This window comes from Temnothorax nylanderi, unplaced genomic scaffold, assembly GCF_030848795.1.
Source record: "Temnothorax nylanderi isolate EJ_2023f unplaced genomic scaffold, tnyl_v1.0 TNYL_tig0035_pilon, whole genome shotgun sequence".
Classification (NCBI taxonomy): Eukaryota; Metazoa; Arthropoda; class Insecta; order Hymenoptera; family Formicidae; genus Temnothorax; species Temnothorax nylanderi.
Window position 1 is genome coordinate 1,484,603 of NW_027249097.1, and position 16,467 is coordinate 1,501,069.

At 42.9% G+C, this 16,467-nt stretch overlaps 3 protein-coding genes across 6 annotated transcripts; 2 read left to right on the top strand and 1 right to left on the bottom strand.

Moving 5' to 3' along the window:
• Nucleotides 1-2,598: 2,598 nt before the first annotated feature.
• On the bottom strand, nt 2,599-4,571 carry Betaggt-i (geranylgeranyl transferase type-1 subunit beta). Its single transcript, XM_071703639.1, has 3 exons — nt 3,679-4,571; nt 3,207-3,576; nt 2,599-3,052 (listed from the first exon to the last, which is right to left on the bottom strand). The coding sequence occupies exons 1-3, from the start codon at nt 4,210-4,212 to the stop codon at nt 2,931-2,933; spliced, it is 1,026 nt and encodes a 341-aa protein (XP_071559740.1). The 5' UTR covers nt 4,213-4,571; the 3' UTR covers nt 2,599-2,930.
• Nucleotides 4,572-4,854: 283 nt separating this feature from the next.
• LOC139771120 (brefeldin A-inhibited guanine nucleotide-exchange protein 2-like) lies at nt 4,855-8,611 on the top strand. 4 transcript variants are annotated; one of them, XM_071703640.1, is made up of 7 exons: nt 4,855-5,288; nt 5,689-6,467; nt 6,651-6,884; nt 6,995-7,251; nt 7,354-7,565; nt 7,646-8,031; nt 8,101-8,611. In XM_071703640.1, the coding sequence occupies exons 2-3, from the start codon at nt 5,822-5,824 to the stop codon at nt 6,842-6,844; spliced, it is 840 nt and encodes a 279-aa protein (XP_071559741.1). In that variant the 5' UTR covers nt 4,855-5,288; nt 5,689-5,821; the 3' UTR covers nt 6,845-6,884; nt 6,995-7,251; nt 7,354-7,565; nt 7,646-8,031; nt 8,101-8,611. The 4 variants fall into 4 exon arrangements, with proteins under 4 accessions (XP_071559741.1, XP_071559743.1, XP_071559744.1 ...); XM_071703642.1 differs by lacking the exon at nt 4,855-5,288 and adding an exon at nt 5,408-5,546; XM_071703643.1 differs by lacking the exon at nt 4,855-5,288 and having other exon boundaries at nt 5,553-6,068; nt 6,164-6,467.
• On the top strand, nt 6,910-8,139 carry LOC139771124 (GTPase-activating protein and VPS9 domain-containing protein 1-like). Its single transcript, XM_071703648.1, has 5 exons — nt 6,910-6,926; nt 7,210-7,251; nt 7,354-7,565; nt 7,646-8,031; nt 8,101-8,139. Exons 1-5 carry the CDS (start codon nt 6,910-6,912, stop codon nt 8,137-8,139), a joined length of 696 nt encoding a protein of 231 aa, XP_071559749.1.
• Nucleotides 8,612-16,467: the final 7,856 nt, after the last annotated feature.

Below are 16,467 nucleotides of genomic sequence, written 5' to 3' on the forward strand. Positions count from 1 at the left end.
GCTTAAATTAAATTGTCGTCCCCATCTCATTCCTATTTTCTTTAAATATTCATTTTACCATTGTTCGTAAAATCACATGTGTGTAATGAGAGAGCCTACCCGAAAAAAAAAATTGTTCACGTAAGATTATATATAAATATGTTCATACATTGAAAAGAATACAGAATAGATTTTTAAAAAATTTCCATTCACAAACAACTTATGTAGAAATTAGTTTTAATCGTTCAGAGAAACTTAATTTAATAAATTAATATTTAAGCGGTATATTATATATTTAATTGATAATATGTAGTAAATAATTAAATTAATATTTACTTAATATCGATTTAACGAATTAATATTAAGCCACAATTCATTAATTTACTAGATATCTATTATAATTTTCACATTTATTCGGATTAAATCTATTTATTAAAGCGTCTTCCCGAAAGCGATTAACTCATTCGGAGTAGAAATCGAAACGGAGGGGAGGCAGAAGACGCGAATTCCGAGGTTATCTCTCATTGTGACACGCGGGACAACGATTCTATTAAGATTCCGATGAATCTCGCTTCGAATTATTTGTTTCTCATGCACATACAATTCACTCACCGATCACGGCGCACTGCAAGGAGACCTCAGACCCGCCAAAACGCAGCCGGGAGGGGGTTACGTACGACGTCCAGCGCGGCATTCGGTGTTCATTTCGTCCAGCGACGGCATCCCACTCGTTGCAGTCGACACGAGAAGAAACGGGGTATTCGGCGTACGTCCAGCTTGCAATCCTCTGTAACCGAATCTCTTTTCATTCACGAGAAAAGGGAATTACGATCGACAACGTCTCGCACCGCACCGGCCGGCCAGCGGCCACCGCGCAGTCAGTGCAGTCACTCAGTCAGGTGAGCTTGGGGCCGTTGAACGCGATTGGCTCCTCGCGAGTCGAGCCCCCGGATCCGGCCAATCACGTTCGACCGCTCTTCGAGCCGCCGCGACGGGCGGCCGCGACCGCGACACGACCGCGACGTACCCGGCAGCATACCAGGCACGGCCGTTGAATGAATCCTCGAACTCGGAAACAACGTTACCTTCAAAGTCGGCGAGCGGCCTTGCCACTTGTTTTCCTCAACGCTCGGAATACCGTTTCACCTGCGAAAGTCATTCTCTCGATGAATTACGATTTCGCACAGATACGAAGTGCTCGTGCTCCGCGCGTCCGTCGCCATATGCTCCGGGCTGTGTTTTTCGGAATTCGGAACGCGCTCGTTCCTGCGATTGGCATTCCTGTTCCTCGTTCCGCGGACCGCGGGAAATGCGGGAATAATCGACTATACGCGAGTCAGCTTGCGGCCGATAATCGTGATGACGCTCGTCCCGTCATATGTCTGGATTCGAATGTAGCATTTATTTATCTCGTGTCGTGTAATTATATATATATATATGTAATTATAATATTCAATTATAATACCAATCGTGCGGGAAGTTTCTTTTTTTTCGGATCTCACGTCATTTATTCTGACGTATCGCATGAACAATATCACAATTAAGTATGCACAATCACGCATCTTCGTATTTTCGCGGTCGGTTTTCGCGATTGGTTTTTACATCGAGAAATTTTCCATTATTAATTCTTTAATTTTGTCCACATTATAAATTCAATTTTTTTGCGGGATATAATTGAGATCAATATTCATATAACGCGGAGTAAAATTTTTTTCTGTAGGTACTTGATTATAATTCCAAATTAAAAAAACGGATCACAAAGAGAAACGATCGATTAATATTCTCAAACAAATAACGGAATGAATGAAGTTCTCTTTTATCATTGTCGTGCAGTCAGTTTTTATAAATTAATATTTTATTTTAAATTAACTTCTCGTCGTCGTGCATTTTTCAATACAATTGATACTCGCATGTAATTCGAATCGAACGTATAATGTTATCTGTCGGCGACGAGAGAGATAATAATTCGACAGATGAAAGGAGTTTTTCTCCTTTTTATTGATTTCTGGTCGAAATACGACCAGATTGTACATGGCCAGGAGCGACAAAAGGTAGGTCCAATCCGGCCCGAAGAAAGAAGACTGAATATAATAAGGTAAGTGGTCAACATATTATATTGACCACAATGGTAGAATACATAAAGTAACGTACAAAATGGTTTGATATATCTTTATATATATTTATTTGCTCAAAATAGAGTTATTTCCTCTATATTTGCTCGCATGTGCGAGATTGGACCCCAATTAAATCGCAATCGCGCGCGTATTAAAACTCCCAGTTCCTACATTTCCCACATCAAGTGTCACTTTCAGGTATCCCGCTGAATTGATCAGCAAATCAGACCCCTTATAATCATGTCGTGGTCTTAATTAAAAATTTGTACATTAAATTGTACACGGGTAGGTAGGAAAATGGACAGGTCATATTTTTCATGCAGTAATTACATTTCCCCTTGAATTTCAATGTTTTTTTTTTGTTAAATAAAAATATTGTTCCGTCATATAAGAGTATGTTAATTATATCAACGATAATGTACACTTATAAAATAATAGAGACAAATATTAATAGGATTATTAATGATGGTTAAATATCCAGGATAAAAAAAACAAATTGCAAAGATTAAGCTAAATCGGTTTTTTTTATTAACATCTTTTTTCTATCAATGTATCTATATATGTATATAATATCTATATCCTTTAATACATATACTTTACATATATGTATAACAAGCATTCAACAAGCAGTCCCAAATAATAAACAAAACCTTACTGTCCATTTCGTGATTATTGTAGCAGTATTAATTGACATCTTTAGAATGAGGATTTTAGCACAGAGAATGCGATGAAATGCGAACGGGCGAGTATCGAATGTAAAAAGTATCGGATCTGATGTACTAAGTACTGTGCGTTTCTGATATGATCGCTAGTCCCACGAATGTCTACACACCGAAATCATTCGCTCCGCCACTTTTTATGAATCCGTTGTAGATGCTCGTAAGCTCGTTGGGAAATATTAAGTTCGGGGTTTATCGAACACAGACCAGGATGTCCCAAGAGACTTAAGCCACACAGACCTGGAAAAGTCACACTTGTATTGGCGCGTGATCATTTAAAACAGATACCGCTTGTAAGATTACTTTTCACGAGGTGACGCGATACTTTTATATTGAAGACATTTACAAATTATATCGTGAAACAAGAATGCGACGTGAATTATCTCGCGTTTACCTAAATATGTATGCAAAGGATCGGGCCGAGTATTATCAAACTTCGCCAATCCTCCGACGAGCGTGTCTTGCGTATTAAGGATAAACGTTTTATTCTCCTCGGCGTTTGAGAAATTGAGGAACTCCAGCAGCTCGAGCGTAGCGCCAACCCAGAAACTGTAACACGTATCGGACGGCTTTCCAGGCCTGCCGTTAAATCCACTGTCCTGTCTCATAAGGCACCAACGCTTTAACCGAGCTAAACGATCCCACGTCAACACGTCCAATACGTTAATATGCTCCCTCATCAGAAACAAACTCGCCACGGCGCAGAACGTGGAGCCTCCGTGAGATTCAAGGCCCGGTCCTTGCCCAATACCGCCGTCGTACGACTACAAGTATCATAAAGTGAATCATCTTTTACACGAAGGAGGGTAAAGATAACGATGCCTACAAAATCTTGCAAAATAACAAATTTTACAACAAACACTTACGATGCTTCGCAAAATGTAGTCGATAGCCCTTGGAATATCCATGCCCGACCAATTATCCAGAATTGCAGAGACGCAGGAGGCGCAATAGAGAAATCTCATGTCGCTCTCGCACCCGGTTACCATGGCTGTGAAAGATCCATCGGGATTCTGACAGGCGCGGACCCCCTGGACGATGGACTGTCTGTCCACTCGACTGAGATCGTCGCCGAGAATCAAGAGAGTTACCAGACTGGTGTAGGTCATCGCCAAGTGACCGCACTGGTAATCGGGTATGTCTCTCGGTATCGTCGTGGACGACTGGAAGCCGGAACGTGGACCGGCATCCTCGACCTGGAGCCGATAGATCCAATCGATCGCCTGGGACTTGGCACGCTCCCCGATCTCGTCGAGCGAATTCAGCAGATCCAAGCCGGAGAAGGCGAAATACGCTATCATCGGCCTGGTGGAGTCGAAGTCCGCCAGGCTGCTAGGCATGACCTGTAGTAATCTTTGGAAGTATTTGACGTGCTTCTCCCGAGCCAGCCGCGGCGTCATGATGATCGTGCAATTTCGTTGAAAACGTTACTCTAAATCGACGCGGCGTACGCGCGGCACGCCTCAAGAAAAGCGGCACCCTGTCGTTGACGTTGTCGTTGTTGTTCGAATGCGACGTGTGATTCTTCAGTCGGAATGCCTCTCGTTTCTTGTCCCATGCCCGTTCGTCAAAACTGTCCGAGACGCGCCAACGCATCGTGAACATTCACGCTTGAGCGACACATCTCATCCGATACCCCTTTTTTTCACGCCAGAATCAATATAACAATACAAAAATTATGCGTCGCGATTTCGCGATCACCTTCGCCGCCCGTCGAGCTCGATGTTTGGTTACGTTCGCACTTTGCAGAATAGCCAACATTACTCTATGTAAAAAAATAGGTTATGATTGGTATGGAACCGAAACCGAAACTCGCCGAAGCGAGATTCGTGTGGCTTAAAAAAAAAAGCGAATATCCTACTCCCGATTGCGTTGCAAAAAAAATATCCTATCGTCGGCGAAAAAATTTTTTACTCCAATGGCAAATAAAAAAAAATTTTATATTTCTACGGCGGGAATAAAAATTCATACCCCAACGACACCTCCCGTAACTTAGCCGGTCAACTTCGACTTTATTAATTTTTTTTTTTTTAATCGTTTGTTGGTGATTGTTGGCCTAATTACAACGTTTGTTGGTTCTTAATTGTTTTTTAAATTAAAAAAGAAAAATTAGCCTTAAGTTAGCCGGAAAAATTTTATTTTTAATTTAAAAAAAGCCTAATCGATGCGTAATTGTTTGCTGATGATTGTTGGTCTAATTTTAGCGTTTGTTGGTTTATTATTAGTCTTAAAAACGAAAAAAAACGAAAAATTATCTCACATTAAAGTAATCGAAGATTGGTTTATTTGCCTACGACTTAAGGTTTATTTCTATCAATTTAAGGCTAACATCTGTAAAACTGGCTATGAATACGGGCCTTAACATCGGCAGAAAATCATTCGTATGGATTTAGCCGGAAATGAACGTCTTTTTAAAGAATCTCTATATGAAATCGTTTGTATTTCGTATGAAGACTTTTGAAGTGCAATTGAAAAGGTTTGTGAGTCATTCGTTTAATTGTAATTAATTATTTATTTTTACACCATGCATTTAGCCGAAATAGATAAATTAATAAAAGTTTTTATATGGAATCGTTTGTATTTTGTATGAAGAGTTATGAAGTGTGATTAAAAAGGTTTGTGAGTCACCCAGATAATTTTAATTAAATATTTATAAACTCGGTAATTATATATAGCCGAAATATAGATTTTTAGTTATTCATGTTAAAAGAAGAAGGCGCTAGTGTTCCCGAAGGTCCGTCTGCAGTCAGAATTAATATAAACGTTTTAAAAATTATTTTATACTGAAATAAATAAATATACAGGCTATAATAAGCCTGTAGCTATAAGCGATAGTTGCTAATTAAGTTTGTCACTCATATATTTCCATCTTGCAGAGGACCTCCGTAACGAGATCAAAGATGTACCAGTTGTGCAGGGTGAAGAGGTTATCTCAAACGCCCTGCCATAGCCCAAGAGCGACTCAAATGTCATTACCGCTGAGAAGTACTTCTTGCCATTTGAGTTAGCATGTCAGAGCAAGTCACCGCGGATTGTGATGACACAGCACTGGACTGCCTGCAGAAGTTAATCGCATATGGCCATCTCACTGGCAATGTGCCTGATTCAACGGAGCCTAACAAGCTGCTGATTGTGCGCATTGTCGAGACATTTTGCGGTTGCTTCACCGGTCTACAGACCGATGAGGGTGTGCAGCTGCAGATTATTAAAGCTTTGCTGACTGTAATGACAAGCCAGCATGTGGAGATACACGAGGGTACGGTATTGTTAACAATTCGTACTGTTTACAACGTTTACTTGGCATCGCGCAACCTGATGAATCAAACAACAGCCCATGCGACTCTCACGCAGATGATCAACGTGTTCTTCGCGCGAATGGAGACTCAGGCGGAGGAAGAGAATGTGAGGCTTGATGGGGAACATCAGCAGAAGGGTTCTGTCATAGCAAACGGCAAAACTGAAGCCAAGCTAAGTCCAGAGAATGCTCCTGGTAAATTAAAATTGTCATTGAGAAATCGTAGAGGTAAAGCAATCCGCGTGACGGACGACAGATGTTTCGATCGAGAAGCTGGTGGCGACGGCGTCGATGTGTGCAGGCACAGATTACGCAAGATTATGTTGGAAGATGTAACATCATCCGGTAATGTCGCGGGCGGTAAGATATTAATAAATAACTATTAACAATTATCGTATATTATTTTGTTACAATATAAACGGTTTCTGTTTTAATAGTTCTGTAGAATCGAATCGAAGATAAATCGGAAAGTAATGCTAAAAAAAGGAAAAGTTTTCCTGCAAGTTTTAGACAGTAATAAATTGTTCTTTTGATTAATTTCAGATACTACCGATGATATATTAGCGAAATACAGAAGAAAGCCAAGCGCAGCTAGCGATACAGCCTCGGTCGAAAGCAATCAGTCCCGTACAAAAGAGGTGGAAGACGAAAGACTTTCAATCGATCCGAATAATGTAGAACTCTCTTATGCTTTTGCGGATGCTAAAAGAAAATTACGTATAGTACTTAGTACTTAGCACTGCTGACCTTCAACACATTCCATGGAATACTTCAGAGGTATTTATTGTATTATTTTTTAATCATGGCGTACAAAACAAAGTGTGATTTTTTTATGGATTACTTAATTACTTAATGTTCAAATATTGGCATATAAAATTTTATTACAGAGACATTGTTGGTCGCAGAAAGAAAACGAACTGGTTGCGTTTTTACAACTACAATTGGCAGAAGCTATAAACCTGCAGGATAGGGCATTAATAGCTCATCTTCATGAAACTTTACGTTGCGTGCGTCTATTTAATGACAATGGATGTAGAAAGCTCTTCAAATCACTTCGAGAGGATTATCAAAAACGATCTCCTTATATCGCATATTTAATCAGATGTCGTCAAGGATTGCTGTCGACATTAGCTCACTTAGATAGGTACTGTTTATATATAAATATCATCTTTGTATGTAATGTATAAGTAAATGTAAAATATGTTTAAATGTAAGATGTTAATCGTTTAATAATAATATTTTCCAGATTATGCGTGCGAGTTAAGTGCGATCAGGATGCTATCAATAATCATCTTGTATCCGTTTGTGTGAGGGTATTTTTGGAAAAAAAGGAGGCTTTCCTCCTGCGTTTCTGCGAAGAGTTTAAAAAGCTTACGCTAGCTGACGAGAAACAGGATCTCGTGGATAATTTTCTAGGAAAGGTCCACGCGGAAATGGACAACGATCCGATCTGGCAATGTACATGAATATAATTATTTATCTCGCAATTGATCTTAGCGGAGTGCTCAGAGACGTCTGAACTTACTTCTTACTTTCAGCGGCGAGCGCCAACCAGTTAGATTTGGCGAGAGTTGTGGTGGAAAGAACCGTCATGGCACGGGTATACCACAATGCGCTCTATCTAAATGAAGATGGAGATGTATATAGGGACCAGCTTCTTCAGGATCACATAAAAAAGTTGGCGAAAGTCGTAACTCCAAATCACAAGGACCTACGCATTCCAAATGTTTATCATTACGAATGTTCCTGGTCATGGGCGCAGGCTGAATTGGCTGTGATATCGGCGTATAAGACTCCTAGGGATAAGTTGCAGTGTGTATTTCGTTGCGCGACTACCATCATGAATCTCCTCTCCATGGCGTCGGAAAGAGGCATACCTGCTGCCGACGATCTGACTCCCGTGCTGGTCTATGTCATAATCAAGGTATGCGATTGAAAAGAGAATATGTGATTTTAGCAAGAAGAGTGATTGTTAACGTGTGCTTAATTTCAGACTAATCCGCCGTCGTTGTATCGACTGTTCAATATGTAGACAGCTTTTACGGGAATCGATTGGAGGGAGAGGAACAATATTGGTGGACGCAGTTCTGCGCCGCGATCGAGTTTATTAAGACAATGGATTAACAGTTTCTCAAGAGTATCACGATAAATAAGATTAGATTCGATGCTGGTGATAATGTAGAAATGTATCATAATCATAATTTGACGATTTCATAAAGAAGAAGACCAATATCTTGTGTAAAGCTAGCTGAACAGTTTTATGCTTCCAGTATCTTGATTAAAATTCTTAAATAGCCTCTTAAATAGTCTGTTAGTTCTTTCGCACGTTATTATGTAACATTAGCAAAGACTGAATATACGTAAAGTGTGGCTTTATTTTTATTAGTAACTCTATTGTACAATTTCGCAGGACATCGAAAAAAAAGAAACGTTTAGATATTCTATAATTTATGTGTAAACAATACAGAACTTATAGAGAATTGATAACCATTTAGCAGGATAAACTGTCTTGACGTACTCTTTCTACATGCGCACCTTCCCCAAGAGCCGAGACTCGAACCAGATCCTTGAAAAATATCGCCACTTTCGTAGAGCTTTTGTACAGTTTTACTCTAGGATTATGTATCAGGAATATCGCGAGAGAAAGAAAGACTTCGGAGATTTTTATCCGAATCGATCGACATAAAGAGAGCAGAGCATAGTAAAGAAGCTATAGCTTTCGAGAATTTGAACGCATAATACTTGTTAATACTATGAGCGAATTAGTTTACGTCACTCTGTCAAGCTTTAATATTAAATTACTAATAATATATCGATATCAGTAGTTTAATAATAATACATTTAAAAGCGTTCAATTTAAAAGCAGGGCAATCCTAATAAACGACTGTAAAAAAAATTCAAGATGGAACGCAATTAGCAACTATCGCTTATAGCTATACAGGCTTATAGCCTGTATATTTATTTATTTCAGTATAAAATAATTTTTAAAACGTTTATATTAATTCTGACTGCAGACGGACCTTCGGGAACACTAGCGCCTTCTTCTTTTAACATGAATAACTAAAAATCTATATTTCGGCTATATATAATTACCGAGTTTATAAATATTTAATTAAAATTATCTGGGTGACTCACAAACCTTTTTAATCACACTTCATAACTCTTCATACAAAATACAAACGATTCCATATAAAAACTTTTATTAATTTATCTATTTCGGCTAAATGCATGGTGTAAAAATAAATAATTAATTACAATTAAACGAATGACTCACAAACCTTTTCAATTGCACTTCAAAAGTCTTCATACGAAATACAAACGATTTCATATAGAGATTCTTTAAAAAGACGTTTATTTCCGGCTAAATACATACGAATGATTTTCTGCCGATGTTAAGGCCCGTATTCATAGCCAGTTTTATAGATGTTAGCCTTAAATTGATAGAAATAAACCTTAAGTCGTAGGCAAATAAACCAATCTTCGATTACTTTAATGTGAGATAATTTTTCGTTTTTTTTCGTTTTTAAGACTAATAATAAACCAACAAACGCTAAAATTAGACCAACAATCATCAGCAAACGATTACGCATCGATTAGGCTTTTTTTAAATTAAAAATAAAATTTTTCCGGCTAACTTAAGGCTAATTTTCTTTTTTAATTTAAAAAACAATTAAGAACCAACAAACGTTGTAATTAGGCCAACAATCACCAACAAACGACCAACAAACGATTAAAAAAAAAAAAATTAATAAAGTCGAAGTTGACCGGCTAAGTTACGGGAGGTAGTCGAGCCGGGAGCCTTCGAATCCGGCCGAATGCCGAATCACGTTCGGCCGCTCTCGCCGCCCGCCGCCGCGCGTCGGCGAGGCACGCGGCACGCGGCACTCGGCAGTCGGCACCTCGGCCTCGGCCTTGGCAGTCGCAATACCGCGATCGCGACCGTTGAATGAGTCCGCCGATTTCGCAGCAACGTACGTGCAAAGTCGGCGCGCGGACGATCATTTCCATCGGCGAGACAGCCTTGATACTTGTTTTGCCGACGCTCGGAGTACCCTCACCTGCGGATATTACTCACAATCAGTCATTCTCCCGATAAATTTCGAACAGGTGTCAAGTGTTTGTGCTCCGTGCCGTGGGTGCTGATTCGGAACGCGCGCTCGTTCGTGCGATTGGCATTCCTGCTCCTCGTTTCGCGGGAATAATCGACGAGGCGCTCAATAATTTGCATCAAGTGTGTATCAAGTGTCGTGAATGAATTAATGTGTCGCTCGCTCGAGACGGAGATGTCGAGGGCGTCGAGGCGAAGGTACCTCGTACGGCAATTGCGAGTCGTGACGTGTCGTGAGTGATTTGTAGTTTCGTCGTGATATTCGCGGGCGATAATCGCTCGTCCCGGCCCGGGCCGCCATATGTCGCTGGACCATCGAATGTGCGTGGCATTCATTTACGCGGCATATCTCGAATCGTGTCGTGCTTTGAACGTGCTGTGTGCTGTGCCGGAATTGTCGTGCGATTATCCCCGATTCTTTTCGAAGAGCGGAAAGAGGGCCGAGTGACAACGTGAAATCGTATCGTGATTCAAGTACTAATGATTCAAGTAATAGCACGCTGTGATACAACGATACAACGCTCGTTCGTGAATATTTCTTATTTTTGTGACTCGTGTATTTCGTGCCGCGTATAATCGCGACTCCTTATCGTGCAAAGCATGCATTAATAGTACTTACCTTCGCGAGATTTACGTGCTCGATACCGCGGCGTAATGTGCATACGATATTCAATCTTAATTGTGGTTTTGTTTAATCAATCTATGTTACCTGTTTTTATATTACTACAGAGTAAAGTACTTCCTTCCCATGGGTACGACCTTGGCGAGGTGGGAAGGCCCAGTACCCAGTACGAGGATTTTACCCAAGCAAAACTCTTGTTCTGCTTGGATAAAAATTCAAAGACGGGGAAGCTAACGTACCCTCGTCCGCCGATTTAATTGAATAAACGAACCGCAGCCGGTTCGTCGCGTTTGCTTCGGGAGTGCCGTTCAAGTATAATCGGACTAAAGGACTTTTTTAAACGGGAGTGCCGTACAGTATCGCGCGAGAAAGACTTTTAATGAAATTAGTCCGCGCGCGATTGTAGTTTATTATCCGCGAGTGTTTCTCGCGAGTGTCCTGTGCGCGATGAGAGGAGGAAGCCTGACGTCCTGAGAGGAGGAGGAGGTCTGAGAGAGACATCGGGCCCCGGCGGAGCAACCTTGGGGTAAGTATCATCTTTTATCTGCATAAAATTAATAGTTTTTTCCTCATTTATTCGGAGTTTTATTTCGATAAGCTAAAACTAATTAGAAAAAAAGAAATTATTTAAAATTTTATAAAAATTTATTTTTGTAAATATTTTTTCCGGAAAATAGATAATTATATCAGTGAATCTAATTGAAAGACGAATTTAGATACGCGTAAAATTATGTGTATTTTTTGAAACATTTATCATTTTCAGCGCCTCTTTAATTTATATCTTTCGTTTTTGTTACAGTATCATCGTAGTTACGTGGCCGAATTACTCCGCCCGTTGCGCATCGGATCGGTGAGTGACGAATTTTTTACAATAATATGGGGTAACGAATTTGTGAGACCTATATTAGATATATTTATGTATTGTATCCACATAATAGTACTATAGATAAATGCGACTTCTTACAAATTCGTTGCTCTAAAATGGATAGACTAGATCAGACTAGGCTAAATAATTAATCCTGGAGCATCATCATTATTTATCGATTTATTGTGCTTACGGGAGAATGCATCCATAAGCACATACGTTATGTCGATGCATTATTTATTAATGCATCTAATGTTATTTGTATCGCAGAACATGCGAAGTATACCAGTCGCCTGAAATTTATAGGCAATTATTTAAATTTGGCAAATATACACGGAGAAAAAAATAATGTATCAACAGCCTGAGTCTAATTGGAAATAATCTTGTTAATTCAATACATTATGCTTTTGTTTTAATGAAATAAAACAAGATTATTTCCAATTAGACTAATGCTGTTGATACAACATTATTTTTTCTCTGTGTATATTTTATTGAGGACGAGCATGGCCTAGTAGACAGCGCACTGGTCTATTGAGCCAAAGGTCCCGGGTTCGATTCCCGGTAGAGCTAGAAAAATTATATTCGCTCGTTCTCCTCTTCCGGGAAGATATAATCACGACGATTTTTATTAGAACGCGATTAACATAAAATTCTTTCATTTCTTGATAATATAATTCTGTTTTACTTTCCATTGCTGCTGTGTATTAATTCTTGGACGAATACATTAATTACGCGTATCATTGTAAAATTAAAAGCAAAATTAAGTCACTTAATTAAGATTTTATTAACGATCCAACGTAGTTGTTTATTTTTTTCCGATATGATTAACGCGCGCTTATTAACGATCGCAACGATTCGTAATCAACCGCAACATTATAATCATCTACCGGCGCTGTGACACGCGGCGCGACCTCCCCCTGCTCGCTCGACCGTATAAATCGGCGCGTTGTCTACCGGCGCAGTGACACGCGGCGCGACCTCCTGCTCGCTCGACCGTATAAATCGGCGCGTTGTCTGACACGCGGCGGCTCGACCGTATAAATCGGCGCGTTGTCTACCGGCGGCAGTGACGCGGCGCGACCTCCCCCCCTGCTCGCTCGACCGTATAAATCGGCGTGACCTTGCTCGCTCGACCGTAAAATCGGCGCGTGTCTACGGCGGCAGTGACACGCGGCGCGACCTTCCCCCCTGCTCGCTCGACCGTATAAATCGGCGCGTTGTCTACCGGCGGCAGTGACACGCGGCGCGACCTCCCCCCCTGCTCGCTCGACCGTATAAATCGGCGCGTTGTCTACCGGCGGCAGTGACACGCGGCGCGACCCTCCCCCTTGCTCGCTCGACCGTATAAATCGGCGCGTTGTCTACCGGCGGCAGTGACACGCGGCGCGACTTCCCCCCTTGCTCGCTCGACCGTACAAATACGCGCGTTGTCTACCGGCGGCAGTGACACGCGGCGCGACTTCCCCCCTTGCTCGTTCGACGCGGTGTTAGGGTCACTCGTGGTGGTTTTAGCCGGTAGGCTGCGGGGAAATGGCGGAACTTTAATGTTCTGCTCTCCGCAGAATCCGGCACTCCCCCCGCCCCGCCCCGGGGTAGGGGGGGTCTTCCTCCCGAAAGGGGGGTCACTGGTCACTCAAACCCCGGAAGAATGGAGGCACTCCCCGACCAGTGGTGCTCCCCGATCGGTGGCACAGCCACCGTGACTGGTTGCCACTGCTGACGGGTTGCCTCCAGGACGTCGTGGGGATTCCAGTGATGGAAGATTTCCACCACGTAAAAAGAAAAAAAAAAGCTACTTAGTTAAAACGTAGGGAATAATTTTTAATTCCTTTCAGCAATTACATTTCCATTAAGCGAGAAGAGTCAAGAAACATTTTGACTATATTGCAAAAACGTTGTAAAATTGATGCAATATAGCTGAAATGCTTCTTGATTTTTCTTGCTTAAGGGATGAAGTCACACTGCATTGCCACGAGTCTCAATGTGGCTCGAGTCTGCAAAAGACATCACGCTTGAAAAAAATTAAGCGTGTAAAAAATTTTGTCTGCTAAAGACATCACGCTGATAAAGTTAAGCGTGTAATAAATCTTCCCTCCAGGGGGTGGGGGGAGTCCTCCCGGACCCTTTAGGGGCACGGGGGAGCCCTCCACTACGGGTTTTGCGCACCCGGAGTACCCGAGCACACAAGTACCGCAATCTACGGCAGCCCTACGGGTCTGTCGTGGACCGGGGAGTCCTTTTAAGGACTCGCGAGGTAAGCGGCCTCTATAAAAAGTCCGCTCGGCTGGTCGGAGCCGTGAGAGAGGAGCTTAGGCTCTCCTAACCGACCTAAGGGAAGGAAAACCCTGACAGAAAACCTCCTAAGGGTCTGCCTTCGGCGACCTCACGCTTTTCTCCAGTAGTGAGCGTGTAACAAGTAAATCCTCCTAAGGTCTGCCTTCGGCGACCTCACGCTTTTCTCCAGTAGTGAGCGTTGTAACAATAAATCCTCCTAAGGGTCTGCCTTCGGCGACATCACGCTTTTCTCCAGTAGTGAGCGTGTAACAAATAAATCCTCCTACGGTCTGCCTTCGGCGACCTCACGCTTTTCTCCAGTAGTGAGCGTGTAACAAATAAATCCTCCTCCGGTCTGCCTTCGGCGACCTCACGCTTTTCTCCAGTAGTTGAGCGTGTAACAAATAAATCCTCCTCCGGTCTGCCTTCGGCGACCTCACGCTTTTCTCCAGTAGTGAGCGTGTAACAAATAATCCTCCTCCGGTCTGCCTTCGGCGACCTCACGCTTTTCTCCAGTAGTGAGCGTGTAACAAATAAATCCTCCTCCGGTCTGCCTTCGGCGACCTCACGCTTTTCTCCAGTAGTGAGCGGTGTAACAAATAAATCCTCCTTCCGGTCTGCCTTCGGCGACCTCACGCTTTCTCCAGTAGTGAGCGTGTAACAAATAAATCCTCCTCCGGTCTGCCTTCGGCGACCTCACGCTTTTCTCAGTAGTGAGCGTGTAACAAATAAATCCTCCTCCGGTCTGCCTTCGGCGACCTCACGCTTTTCTCCAGTAGTGAGCGTGTAACAAATAAATCCTCCTCCGGTCTGCCTTCGGCGACCTCACGCTTTTCTCCAGTAGTGAGCGTGTAACAAATAAATCCTCCTCCGGTCTGCCTTCGGCGACCTCACGCTTTTCTCCAGTAGTGAGCGTGTAACAAATAAATCCTCCTCCGGTCTGCCTTCGGCGACCTCACGCTTTTCTCCAGTAGTGAGCGTGTAACAATAAATCCTCCTCCTGTTCTGCCTTCGGCGACCTCACGCTTTTCTCCAGTAGTGAGCGTGTGTAACAATAAATCCTCCTCCTGTCTGCCTTCGGCGACATCACGCTTTTCTCCAGTAGTGAGCGTGGTAACCAGTAATCCTCCTCCGGTCTGCCTTCGGCGACCTCACGCTTTTCTCCAGTAGTGAGCGTGTAACAAGTAAATCCTCCTCCGGTCTGCCTTCGGCGACCTCACGCTTTTCTCCAGTAGTGAGCGTGTAACAAGTAAATCCTCCTCCGGTCTGCCTTCGGCGACCTCACGCTTTCTCCAGTAGTGAGCGTGTAACAAGTAAATCCTCCTCCGGTCTGCCTTCGGCGACCTCACGCTTTTCTCCAGTAGTGAGCGTGTAACAAGTAAATCCTCCTCCGGTCTGCCTTCGGCGACCTCACGCTTTTCTCCAGTAGTGAGCGTGTAACAAGTAAATCCTCCTCCGGTCTGCCTTCGGCGACCTCACGCTTTTCTCCAGTAGTGAGCGTGTAACAAGTAAATCCTCCTCCGGTCTGCCTTCGGCGACCTCACGCTTTTCTCCAGTAGTGAGCGTGTAACAAGTAAATCCTCCTCCGGTCTGCCTTCGGCGACCTCACGCTTTTCTCCAGTAGTGAGCGTGTAACAATAAATCCTCCTCCGTCTGCCTTCGGCGACCTCACGCTTTTCTCCAGTAGTGAGCGTGTAACAAGTAAATCCTCCTCCTGTCTGCCTTCGGCGACATCACGCTTTTCTCCAGTAGTGAGCGTGTAATCAAGTAAATCCTCCTCCTGTCTGCCTTCGTCGACATCACGCTTTTCTCCAGTAGTGAGCGTGTAACAAGTAAATCCTCCTCCGTCTGCCTTCGGCGACATCACGCTGTTTCTCCAGTAGTGAGCGTGTAACAAATAAATCCTCCTCCGTCTGCCTTCGGCGACCTCACGCTTTTCTCCAGTAGGGAGCGTGTAACAATAAATCCTCCTCGTCTGCCTTCGCGACCTCACGCTTTTCTCCAGTAGTGAGCGTGTAACAAGTAATCCTCCTCCGGGTCTGCCTTCGGCGACATCACGCTTTTCTCCAGTAGTGAGCGTGTAAACAAGTAAATCCTCCTCCTGTCTGCCTTCGGCGACATCACGCTTTCTCCAGTAGTGAGCGTGTAAAAATAAATCCTCCTCCTGTCTGCCTTCGGCGACATCCACGCTTTTCTCCAGTAGTGAGCGTGTAACAAATAAATCTCCTCCGTGTCCTGCCTCGGCGACATCACGCTTTTCTCCAGTAGTGAGCGTGTAAAAAATAAATCCTCCTCCTGTCTGCCTTCGGCGACATCACGCTTTTCTCCAGTAGTGAGCGTGTAATAAATAAATCCTCCTCCTGTCCGCCTTCGGCGACATCACGCTTTTCTCCAGTAGTGAGCGTGTAAAAATAAATCCTCTGCTAGGTCACTCGTGGTGGTTTTAGCCGGTAGGCCGCGGGAAATGCGGAACTTTAATGTTTCTGCTCTC

What these genes read in the sequence shown, in the direction of transcription:
- Betaggt-i (XM_071703639.1), bottom strand. Translation starts at nt 4,212, where the DNA reads ATGACGCCGCGGCTGGCTCGGGAGAAGCACGTCAAATACTTCCAAAGA. An exon ending in ACTACATTTTGCGAAGCATC is followed by an intron (nt 3,577 to 3,678) that starts GTAAGTGTTTGT and finishes TGATACTTGTAG; the next exon opens with TCGTACGACGGCGGTATTGG. An exon ending in TCCTTTGCATACATATTTAG is followed by an intron (nt 3,053 to 3,206) that starts GTAAACGCGAGA and finishes TGACTTTTCCAG; the next exon opens with GTCTGTGTGGCTTAAGTCTC.
- LOC139771120 (XM_071703640.1), top strand. Translation starts at nt 5,822, where the DNA reads ATGTCAGAGCAAGTCACCGCGGATTGTGATGACACAGCACTGGACTGC. An exon ending in ATCCGGTAATGTCGCGGGCG is followed by an intron (nt 6,468 to 6,650) that starts GTAAGATATTAA and finishes GATTAATTTCAG; the next exon opens with ATACTACCGATGATATATTA.
- LOC139771124 (XM_071703648.1), top strand. An exon ending in ACATTAGCTCACTTAGATAG is followed by an intron (nt 7,252 to 7,353) that starts GTACTGTTTATA and finishes AATATTTTCCAG; the next exon opens with ATTATGCGTGCGAGTTAAGT. An exon ending in CAACGATCCGATCTGGCAAT is followed by an intron (nt 7,566 to 7,645) that starts GTACATGAATAT and finishes TCTTACTTTCAG; the next exon opens with CGGCGAGCGCCAACCAGTTA.